This window comes from Pimephales promelas, chromosome 12 (genome assembly GCF_988280905.1).
Source record: "Pimephales promelas chromosome 12, fPimPro1.hap1.1, whole genome shotgun sequence".
Classification (NCBI taxonomy): domain Eukaryota; kingdom Metazoa; phylum Chordata; class Actinopteri; order Cypriniformes; family Leuciscidae; genus Pimephales; species Pimephales promelas.
Genome location: NC_142780.1, coordinates 26,524,860 through 26,537,700, shown reverse-complemented (window position 1 = coordinate 26,537,700; position 12,841 = coordinate 26,524,860). Strand labels below are relative to the sequence as shown.

General features: G+C 36.9%; 1 protein-coding gene across 10 annotated transcripts in view; it reads left to right on the top strand.

Annotated features, from left to right (window-relative positions):
• The window catches only part of ptprub (protein tyrosine phosphatase receptor type Ub), a 223,210-nt gene that overhangs the window by 58,143 nt on the left and 152,226 nt on the right, over nucleotides 1-12,841 (top strand). For all 10 annotated transcript variants that reach the window (XM_039679819.2, XM_039679822.2, XM_039679818.2 and 7 more), the window contains exon 2: nucleotides 7,044-7,172. In XM_039679819.2, coding sequence (XP_039535753.2) covers nucleotides 7,044-7,172 — 129 coding nt within the window. The remainder of the gene's footprint in view (nucleotides 1-7,043; nucleotides 7,173-12,841) is intronic.

Genomic DNA, 12,841 nt, shown 5'->3' with positions numbered 1-12,841 from the left:
TGTCTTAGGCCATCAATGTGTCCTCACATTTACGGACTTCTACGAATTTGGACTTCTCTGTGCATGCTCTTTGAGGAGGACCCCATATACCTCCATTATATGACTGACAGACAAGAACAGTTTGACCTAAAAATATCAAAAGTGAAAATACTGTGGAAGCAAAGACACCTACATCTTGGATGCCCTTGGGGTAAGCTAAAACATATCAAAAATTACTTTCAAAGTGAACTTTCCTTTTAAGTGTGGAATTCCGCAAGACTTTTGGTCATCTTCGGAACAAATAAAGATTTTTTTTTTATGAAATCTGAGCTCTTTCTGACAGCTACACAACTACAACTTTGATGATTCAAAAAGATCATAAAGAGATCGTAAAACTAATCCATATGAATTGAGTGGGTTAGTCCAAATTTTCTGAAGAGACTCGCTTTATATGATTATTTGAAAACAGTTTTAATGCACATCTTCCAATCGAGTATTTATCGTTTACTCTCACCCAAGTTTTCCAAATCTGCTGAACACAAAAGAAGATATTTCGAAGAATGTCGGTAGCCAAATAGTTGATGGGGACCCCATTGACTTTTTCATACTATTGATGTCAATGGTGTACATCAACTGTTTGGTTTTCAGTTCTATTTCAATTTCTGAAAATGTAAAAATATAACAATAACAAACCAAGACATTAATGATTGAATTCATTTCATTTTTGGCTCAATTTGTATTTCAAATATGTACTTAGGGTAAGGTTTTTGATTTTTTTTGCTGGTCTCAAGTTTGAAATCCTCCATAGTTGATGCGGCTAGCGGTGAGGTATGTCCAGGATTCAGTGAAACAGCCATTCGGTAGCACTATGATAATAAGACCCAAAAAGATCATTGTATTTTTCAGCGCTAGTCTACAATAGCACATCCATCTTTGGCCTGTTGTTACATGCATTATGGAAAGAATCTGTGATACTGCTTTCGTTCGGTATAGCAGCCACTGTGTGCGAGTTAGGGCTCCCTCATTAAAACCAGAGCTAGGAAATTAAATGCATTCATTGTGAGCGCTAAAAAAGGATGAATGGCCTTGCAGTAGAGTGGCGAGAGACTTCCCGGTTCAACACAAACAGTGTTTGTCTTTGTCTTGATTCTTGGCTGGGTCTGTGTGCCAGGATGCTAATGAGGCTAGCAGAGAAGCTAGGCTGAGGCCCAGACAGCCACTGCACATTCCAGCCACGTGCCTAAGCAGTGAGGGAATGTCTGCTTAGCACAGGAGTGGATCTAAACAGCTGGAGAAAGACCTGGGAAGCTAAAAGCTAGTTCATATAGGGTGGTGTCGTCTCTCAGTTCTCACGAGATGTAAATCAAAGGGCTGGTGCTCTTTGGGGAGAGAAGAAAATTTCATTCAATTTTCAAGCATTACTTTTAACTTGGCTAAAAAGGAGTTATTTCAGAAATGAGACAAAATTGTACTTGACTCCCCCCCCCCCCCCCCCCCAGAGAATATATGGTGAATTTTATTTATTTTTCTTGTTTTAGGTGTAAACCTCAATAAATGTTATGCTAATAATAAAAACTATTTGCCAATGGCATGAAAAGTAAACCAACAAAATTCTGCATATGTTCTCTGAAAGCAGGTTAGATTATCTATCTTAATTTTCCCAATAGTCTAAAATAAATATGTAAATATAATTACTGCATATAAATCCTTTTAAATCAGGAAAAATATTGAATAGATAAAATTATTGTTTTGCTGCTGTCACACAACTCAAGGTGCTTTTTATTTATTTATTTAAAAGGTGAATAAATCCATCCTTTGAGATTTTGTTTACCATTTTGATCTTTCATTTATTTTACATTTCAGGAATTTACTGCCAAGGCTAAAGCTTGGTCTCAAAGTATGGCACAAGAACTCATTTTAAAGATGCGGTGGTGAGGGATGCCACAAACCTCATGAGAACATGTCTGGGGAGGAGAATCTAATTTATGAAAAAAAAAAAAAGCAAGTTGAGGTTGCACATTTCAAAGTGGGACGCACTTTAAATATCCCATGGCAAGGTAGTGCTAACCTGGAAGCATTGTTAAACAAATTGCCTCTCTCCAACAGTACTGCTCTAGATAAATCTGAGACATTCCCCTGATCCTCTGACAGCATCCTATTTGTCTTGTCCCTGCACTTTTCTCTGTAGTAGAAGCTTGGCTAGCTAGCAGATCCATAAAACTTCTGAAGATACAAAATGTTGTGGTACAGATTAAATCTGTACGGTTCTCGACAGATTCACTGCGTCAGATTTCGTTATTTGATCTGCATCATCACTTCTGGATTTCAGTTGTGGTTTACATCTTTAATGGAAAAGTTTTTTGAGCTCCCAAAACATAACACTTTGTGTTTCATGCTAAAATTCACAATTTTCTGTAGCTTCCACAAAATGCAGATCCCTATTTTTGATTCATTTTGCAATAAGATGAGCACTCTGATTCGGTCTTGCTTTTATACAATAGTTCAATAATTTTTATTAATTACATTTTAGGCGCATAATTACTAGCTAATGTGAATTTTTGAGTTCCCAACAAAATAGTTTTAGTGAAACCAGTGCAAAGTAAATGAATCAGACTAATGGATTCAGTGACTCACTCATGAAGGCCTGGTTTGTTTTTTGTTTTTGTTTTTTGTTTTTGTTTTTTGAATGAATAATTTAAGTGAATTTTCCAGTGGCTCACACCTAGGCTATATCTGAAATTGCATACTTCCCTAATCCCTACTATATAGGCGAAAAACACTATGTGAAAGTAGTAAGAAGTCGTAGGCAGCATCCAAAAACTTCCCAACACCCGAATCCTGTGCTTTCCATTTGGTGATAGAAGAATGATGGTGTCTGAAAGTTGCGTTTGCTGGTCCGTTTGTGTAAATGCAACGGTTTTGACCAACATTTTCCACTTCGTGTGTAATTTCGAGCGAAATTTCTACTGCAGTATGTACATTGTTGTTTAGTTCTCACCAAAGCTTGCTCTATTTTGCTGTAATCATTAAACTGTCACGCTGCCACACTGAAGTCTGTCCGAAGCAATGTGAGCAAACATTGCTTGCAGAGTCAGAGTCATTGCCCAAGGCAGCGAGGCAACAAATCAGCTGCCTAAGTTTTCAGATTCAGCCATGGTGTTCATAAGACAGTTGGCGCAAAGTTTCCAGATGACCTACCACTTCTGGTGATATTGTCAAGTCAAGTATGCATCCAATGGACATTTTACTATCCCATGAAGCCATGGGAGAGGTATCCATACTCCACACTTTGTTCCACACTTTGTATGAATGGCAGTGAAGCGACACAACTGACGTTGGTAGATCATGACAGTGACAACATGATGAATGTAGAGAATATCCAGATTATATACTACACATAGAACATACTTTTGTAATGGTCACAAAGTAATTATTTATTCAACATACTGTACCTATTTAGAAAGTATGCAATTTCTGGAATGTCGTTTAATGTATGAGTCGGTAATTTTGAACAAATCCATTTTGTGAATCGATGTAATCCACACAAAGAATCACTGGAACGACCCAGCCACCAATCACAGATGTTCTTAATCTGAAATAAATCTTCATCTTCATCCACAGTTTTGAAGCTATTGATAGTCTGACTGCAGCAGGATTTGTTGGTACAGTATGTCCTTAGAGGGTTCAGACAAGCCAATTCTTCAAAGTTTTAATGAAGGCTAATAACAGCCTAACTCTCCAAAGGGAACTTGTTCACGTTAATAAACAAAACAAGCGAATGAGCCTGCACACACAAAAGTCTCCATGCTCTCTAGCCAAGGGGCTTTCAACCCTGGCAGTGGCTCAAGCTTGATGTTTTCTGTGTTGTTGCTGTGCCAAATTATATTGTAATTACTTATTGGAGGCAGTCATGACAAGGCTGGGTCGAAGGGCTGCGGGAGGAGCAGAGAGGAGGACCTGATTGTTGCTGTTCAGTCATGATGATAAATCGTTTGTGCTTGACTTCAAGAAAATGTGCATTGATGGAAAGAAAAGCTGGGCGTTCCACGTCGCTCTCAGAATCTTCTGAGAGTGTCTCAAATGTCTTTGGCTTTGGTAGGAGAGGAGTAATTGCCAAAATAAGGTGTCAGTTTGTCAGCTTTGGTATCTTTTCCCACTCCCACAGAAATGGATCCCTGTACTGAACTGTTAGCGATTATTGTAAATGAAACTTACTAGGACAGAAGCTCTGGGAAGTTTCTCTCCTTTTTTTTATTTCAGATCCTGGCTCACATGAGTAATACGGATCAGAATCACAGTTTAAGGGTTCTTATTCTGATTCCACTTAAAGATTCTGCAAATCTGATTCTTTAAATATTATGGTAATTATTCTTGACATGCCTTTGCAGCCAAATAACTGGACCTTTGTGCTAAACAACATACTGCACAAAAACAATCCTTTTGGTACTTGTGGTTCGAGTCGTTTCACTTAATCAGACTATTTAGGGAACTTGTAAGTTGTTCTTTGAATAAAACAGTAATGTTTGGTGTGCAATTGTTAAGTGATGTCACAAATTTGTGCATTAATATAGAATTCAACTCATCTACAGTTTTGTGACGGGTGTCCAGCTTTGAACATAGTTTGGCTATTTTATAATATTAAGAATTTATTACCATTTAGCTATTTCTTAATGCCAGATTTGCATTTTGTACACAGTAATGCTCACAGTTAAGTTGTAATAATATTTCTAAATATTACTGTTTTCTGATTCAATGTATATTTTAAAAAAGTAACTTATGCCTGTGATGAAAAAAACAGAATTTTAAGCATCAATACTCCCAGTTTTCAGTGTCACATCCTTCAGTAATAACTCTAATATGCTGAATTGGTTCTCAGGAAACATTTCTTCTTATTATCAATGTTAAAAAAAAACAAAAAACAGTTTCACTGCTTAATATAATTTGTGGAAACCACAATACAATTTTGTCAGTATATTTTTTTTAAAAAATTGAAATCTCTGGAACATTGATGTCTTTCCTGATGTAAAGTAAAAAAATAAAATAATATATATATATATATATATATATATATATTTAGACTTTTGATCAATTTAATGCATCCTTGCTGAATTAAAATACTTTAATTTCCTTAAAAATGTTGTTGCGTTGCATAGTATGCACAATAATAAGTCTCAGATATCAGCCACAATGAAAAAATTCTATTATCCTGTTGAAATGAAAAAAATCCAATTGTTGTACTAGCCATATTTAAAACCCCTTCCCAGTTGGCTGTTGAGGGGACAGGCCCAGAGGTGGCAGTAACGAGGCAGTCAGCTTTAAGGGTCACCTTGATGTCATAGTTATTGTCAAAGCCATCGCCAGCGTGGTTTCTTTCCCTTCTGCCCCGCCTGTTTTGAGTTGGCTCAAGTCTGCAGCACATGACTGGGATTTGTAGACTGCCCACCGCTGCCTGCTCTTTCTCACACTACAAGGCTAATGTGAGGGACCACAGCAGATGTGGCGAGGAGCTCAGACTGTGGCACATTAAGCCGCTGCCCTTGGGTCGCAAATGTGCTGCGTATTAAACCTAACGTGGAGCCCGAAATTAGTTGCAGGCTGAGTTCAAGAAGTCTCTGATGGATTAGAATAACAGTTTGAAATAGTTATAGAAAGCTTAAAGTATTAGGCCCTGTCCCAAATGGTGCACTTTCGGTTTTGTGGACTTACAATGGCTGCCCCGTGATTTATGAAGGCCACAAGACCAAACAGAGTCTCATTTGCCATTTTGGGTTTCAGGAGGGTTCTCGTGAGATATGCCCCCTTGATTGCACTGAAGTGACAACCGCAGCGGACTTCTTCCATCAATCAAAGCAACGTTAATTGCGTAAATGCGAAACCGTAGGAAAACCCCAATGCTTTGGGTGCTATTTGGGACTGGGTCTTTGTTGACCCCATATTTAACTAGCAGGAAGTTTGTGAACATTGTTATCAATACAATTGTATATAATACATCTATACGCTGATTTCACGCAGCTGCCATTTTGAAATCGAAAGCGAGGCTCCGATGGGAAGAATCCCGGGAGTACAGATAGACAACAATGTCTTGGACTACCAACCTAATGCTGCTGCCGCCATTTAAACTATTAGATGTTAATTTCCAAAGAGGATATGTATATAGTTCGTTCCTGTTTCTTTTTTTATGTTCAGTGTATATATATAAAAAATGTGTTTATAAATGTATAAATTTCACTGTATATAGTCTAAACTATGAAATAAATGTATGTACATTTTCAGAATAACGAATTTCTATATTAAACACATACGCCTTCGCATTCGCGACTCTCCTGTGATTAAAGGCGACACCGGTTTTCTTCCCACCGAAGCCATTTCAAAATGACGGCTGCGTGAAATCAGCGTATTAATAATAAAACATAAAAAAAACTTTATTGAAATGCATCTATTGAGATAATTTTTAATAATAGATAAATAATAGTGACCAGGCTGGCAGTATTTTTGCAACAATTAAGCGAGTTATCTTTGTCCGTTTAATTGGTCCTCGCTGATATGTTGTTGTCACAGGACTTGTGTTTGTGTTGTAAATCTTCAATCACTATTGATGATTGATTGGCAGAGGCGACGGGTAGACGTGCCCTTGTAGATGTTGTGTGTGAGATCGGGATTGATTACTTTGGCGAATGGCTGACTAAACCTCTCACTCGGCAAAACCAGAAATGAGATCACAGGGGCTTGCATGATGAAACACAGCCCCAAATAACACACAGCTGCTTAATTAGGCTGTCGGGCCAGGGGGTCCTAGCATGCCTGCCTGCAGCCACATTAACTGAGGGAGTCGTATTGTAATTCACATTTCAGTGTCAACAAATTGTGGATCAAATGCTGTCCAAATGAAATGTTATTGCCCCGGAGGCTTGTAAATATACGGCCAGACGCTTTAAATAATTCATGTACAGAGACTTGTCAGGTTAAGCAGGAAGCACGTATTCCTAGCCTTTTAAGGTTTTTAATGAGGGGAAGTCATGGACTTGAACCAAGACCGATAACATGTGTTTTGCTTCCCTCGGCAGCGGGCTGCACGTTTGATGAAGACTCCGACCCCAGTCTGTGTGAGTTCAGCCAAGGGGAGGAGGATGACTTTGATTGGCAGCTGTTCCGCGCTCACGCCTCGCCACACTCCACCTCGGATCTCCTGCGCGGTAAGTCTGCCCAGCATTGTGCATTCTTATTCAACCAGTTTATTTCACACTGTGGCGCAAACCGTTTCACGTCCGTGGTCCCGTCCGTCTCAGATGCCCTCCTACCGGCCTCATCAGAGTGACAGCTGGAACGATGGCCGGCCTTAACAGCATGCCCTTTTATTTTGTTTCTCGTTTTATTTGTGGTTTTGTAAAAATGTAGAAAAAGTTTTCTGTGTTAAATCTGGAACTGCTGAGAACATGTATCCGATATTCCAGTTTTGTCGATTGGCTGCTGCAGGAAATTGCGAGAACTCTCTCAGACTCATGCAAATCAACTTTGACCAGTCAGAACAAGCGGGCAAAATGAGAAAGGTAAAGAGTCGGATCTATAAATGCACATCATCGGGTTCGTCACTCGATGTCTTATTCTGTCCATGTCAACCGGCGAAGAGAAGTGATTAGGAACTTGGCCCTACCTGAAACGAATCGATCCCGACAATCAATGAGTTCTTTGAAATGTAGCCCATCCCGAAACGGGAAGTGTCAGAGAGATGCGCGCGGCCTGCTGGGAAGGGGCTTTTATTGAGAGACATTGTTGAAACTAGATCAAAACAAGCAGAGGGAGGCAAGAAAGTGCAGAACTAGTAATTGGATTAGGCGGCCACCGGAGGTAAGACAGTGAAAGAGACAGATGGATCTCTGGGACTTCGATGCGAGGAGAGATAGGATGCCGATGACACAATGGAACATAAAACCTTGGTACGGTTTTCAACGATGAAGTAAAACACTGGGGACCTGGATGGAGAGGCTTGTGAAAAGCATATCTCAGGGGGAATGTGAGCCAAGCCATAATCTACACAAGTTTGAATGGAAGGTCAAAGACTACCAGAGGAATAGGAATTTACAGACTCGGTCGGCTGTCTTTAATCACAAATAGCACTACATTTGTAGTGTACATTTTTTTTTTTAGTGTATATTACTGTATATAATAATATAAGTGCTGCGTAATTAAAGGAAACATGAACTAACAATGAAAAATACTTCTCTTAGTTTCTGTTAATTGCAACATTTACAAATACAGCTAACATTTTATTTTAAACTGTCATTGTTACATGTAGTTACTGTAGTAATAACTATAAATTATGCAAAATTACATGCAGCTAACTGTAAACCCAAGCCAATCCCTAATCATAACCTTATAGTACATTACTTAGTACTTAAATGTATAGTGTATATGTAAAAGTAATGTACTATACTTTTATAAGTAATGTACTATAATTAGGGCTGTCAAACGATTAATCGCGATTAATCACATCCAAAATAAAAGTTTGTGTTTATATAATATATGTGGGTGCACTGTGTATAATTATTTTGTATATAGACCATTTCACAAGATGTAAACAACACTGGTCCAGAAGCACTTCCTGTTTCAGTTTTTTAACACTACATACAAGCTGGGATAAAATACAACCAACAGAACATTTAAAACTGAATCAAAAAGTTAAACAAACATCTTTAAGATTTTTTCTTTACATGTGAAATAAAGAAAACACTTACAAACTGAAACAGGAAGTGCTTCTGGACCAGTGTTGTTTACATCTTGTGAAATGGTCTATATTTAAATACACACACATGCATGTGTATTTAAGAAAAAAAAATATTTATATATAAAATATTTATATTTATATATAATATAAATTATATATAAATCTATATAAAGTATATATGAAAATATTTTGTAAATATATACAAGCATGTGTGTCAAACGTTTAATCTCGATTAATCGTTTGACGGCCGTAAGTGTAATAATGACACCTTAAAATAAAGAGCAACCCAAATATATTATTAAAATCAAAAGTTGTATCTGTTTAATGGACTTGAACTAACATTAACTAAGGTTAAGAAATACTGTAACAAATGAAATGGTATTGTAAGTTAATGTTAATGCATTAACTGTTATCTAATGGGACCTTATTGTACAGTGCTTTGGTGCTGTTCCCAACAAAGTGGTACACTTACAAAACTTTTACAAATCTCATAAAAAATAAACAAAAACGCAGTTTTAATGCTTTTATTGTCACACAAAAAGTACATTTTCGCTACACATTCGCTACACACACACACACACACACACACACACACACACACACACACGCACACACACACACACACACACACACACACACACACACACACACACACACACACACACACATATAAACAGTATTGAGATTTTGTCAAGAAAATAATATTAAGTATTATTTATTTGGTTTTATATATCATGTTTTTATATTTATCACATTTTTTTTTTTAAATTACAAACTGTAATTGGTTTGGTTTTCCTGCCCTGTTATGACAGCTGTGTTTTACCAGTTTTACCATTCAGCATTTCTAAGGATGTTTTAAAGCCTGGATCTTGTATCATCTTCTGTTGAAGTAAATGATTGTGAAAATGACTAAATTAAAAGATCACCGTTTTTCTGTGATTAAAGCAAATTTTCTCATTATCTGTTACACTAATCTAGTGATTTGAAGTAATTGTTGTGTGAAAGGAAAAATTTATGCTAATGAAAGCACTGCAGCAGGTTTTTTTTTCTTTCATTTTGTTGGAATAAATGACTGGCAGTGCTACAAGTGTGTTAAGTTTGAAGTTAAGTCTAAGAGAATGTTCCACGCAATGATGAATAGTACCAAAGCCACTAAAACAAAACTATAACTGGTTTTAAATATATGAATGAGTCATTAGGAGAGAGTTGAGGATGATGGAATCCTCCACAGTACATCATAATCAGTATTCTAATCATATGCAGACCCAAGACACTTCACCCGCAGTCACAGGCGCTGTGCAGTAATTAATACATTTCCCTCTGGGTTTAATTAAAGCCGACTGTCTGTCGTGTGACATTCACTCTGCTCCGAGGGCAACAGATGAGTCTAGGCATGCAAAGTTTAAGTAGGTGAGAATGATGTCACACCTTGAAAACACAGCAGGAAGTGTTTGACTGTGTGAATGTAAACAGACAGTGACATCGCACGTTCACCCTGAGGTAGGAGTTTATCATATATACTACTCGTGGAGAACCCCACACTGGCATCTGTAATGGGCAATGAGGCATTTAACTGACAGATTTCTGATCTTCATAACATGGGGCAGATTGGCTTTGGGAAACTAGGTCAGAAACTGTCATGGTACTGAGTGGCAAAACAGATCCTTTCATGTTGTTTTCTGTGTCAATATGCAAACGTTGTGCTCTCATGCATAAGGCCCGTTGTCGTTCTCAGTTCTTAGTGTTTCAGCGATTCTGTCACAATCACCCATCTTAATTCAGAGCACGACGCTGAGCTAACTTTTGCTTAGAAGATTACAAGAGGATGGGGTGTAACTCTGGTCTCTTTGTGTGGATAAAACGGCAGAGTTTTGCAGTGATAACCCGTATCTCTGTGTCAGGAGACATATTCAGATTTTCTGTCTGAGGAAGAGCTTTATGAGGGGCGAGAAGGGGCTTTGGATACCTACAGGGAACTCAATGACATTTTCACATGTGTGTATATAATTTTTTTTTTTTTTATATATATATATATATATATTTTTTTTTTTCTCTGTCTGACTACGACAACAGGCCAAAATTGTGATGAACCATTTCGGATTGTGACCTGTTAAAGGCCAGGTCATTGTGTTACTCACACCTAAGGCTGAACGATTTAAATCACGGTCTAAATAAAACCAAAATCAGGATATTGCTTAGTGCAATTATCAAAAAGCAAAGGATGCAATTTAAATAAATAAAATAAAATAAGTAAATATAACCAGCTGGTTTTTCCACCAAAATAAAACATGAAGAAATACTGCTGTAAACTTATTTAAATATATTTAATATTTATTATTTAGTAATATTTGAAATGACTAATTAAATTAAAAAAGTAAAAAATAATATTTATATATTTTTTCATGGTCATTGATAATCACATTTTTTTTAAAAATCACATTTTAAATATCAATTGCAATTTTTATTCCCAAAAAACAAAAAAACAAACAAAAAAAATGTATGTATTTATCCCCTTCTAGAATCGTGCGGTCCTCAAATTAGGGCTGAACGATTAATTGCATTTGCGATAAAATCGCGATATGATGAAACGCGATTTTGTAATCGCAAGAGCTGCGATTACACTGGTCACGTGACACGCGAGAGAAAAGCAGTCTGCAAGATAAAGCATCAACTTGCCACGCTACGCGGTCTGGCGTCCAGAAAAGTACAGTTTATTGTGTTATTTATTCTCTCCTCTCCTCAACAATCCTGGCTCGATTCAGAGAATTTCAGAATCGAGTATGAGCTTAGTTTTTAAACAGAGATGCGTGATGACGCTGCGCGTGCTTTAGAAACGAACCGTGTTCTGAATCTGCTTGCTTCTATTTTCTCGCTCTCTCTCGCTCTCTCTCTTCCTCACTCACACACACGACACACCGCTCGAACCTTCCAAAACATAGTAACGTTATTTCATAAAGTTCGGGATTGAACCAAATTACAAGGACATTCGCGGGCTTCATTGACAGGTTTTGCCGCTTTGCTTGATGTTATAACGTTACACTTGCAGTGCGCGTTCTCTCCCGCGGGTATTTTCTTTACAAATGCTTCACAGAGGCATTATTTATGTATTTTGGAATGCAGTTGGCTTATATATTAAAACCATGAAAATCACCGAGAAGGCTGCTTTTTAATTTTAAAATACTAACGCGTGCTTTGTGAAGAGCGCTCGTGAGCGACTCATTGGTAAATGTACTTGCATGTCAAAATGCTTTTATGACGCGAAAAATTGATGTAAACACGGTCAGTTATGTCTTAAACCAACAGGACAAACCACATTTACTATTTCAAAAGAGATATGTGCATTCGTGTGAATGCAGCTTATCGTATCTAAACTGAGGGGAAGTCACTCCAGCTCTTGAATGAAAAACATTCAGACAGCCTACTTTTAAATACTGAGACCACTCTTTGTTTATTGCTTGTAATGTTTTTTGTTTTTTTTTGTTTCTCTTTATTTACTAGCTTTTATATTTTGAAGCTATATTATTTTATATAGCCTATTTAAAATTCTTAACATGTAATTGGTTTAATTAAAGTTTTTTATATTTATTTTTTAAAGTATGTGTTTACACATGTAATTAAATACATATTTTAAGAGTTATTAAGATTAATTAATAAGAAAAAAAGTAGATCGGATCATGAGCTATCTAAAGATTCCCATCCCTACTGTACAATGATTTATTGCTTGTCTTTGTCGACTAATACAGAAGGTAAATAACTTTTTTTTTTAAATCGCATATTAAATCGCAATCGCAATATTGGTTAAAAAAATCGCAATTAGATTATTTTCCAAAATCGTTCAGCCCTACCTCAAATCTCTCACAAAACTGAGAAATTGTGGTTTTGTTCCTCATATTTCACATGTTGCTTTAGATAAAGAGCCTGTCAATCCATATATGTAAATGTTTTCATATGTAGTTCTGAAAAAGAATTAAAAAAAAAACATACTGTACCCTATAATGGTATATTTTCCACTTTTGGAAAAGTTTGACATCTTTCAGACTGTATCAGTATGTCTTTGATTTGAATTTGGGTTTAGACTATCAATCTTACAGTTTGACTTACAGCTCAACCATACAGCTCTGTTTGGTGAGTATTCATTTT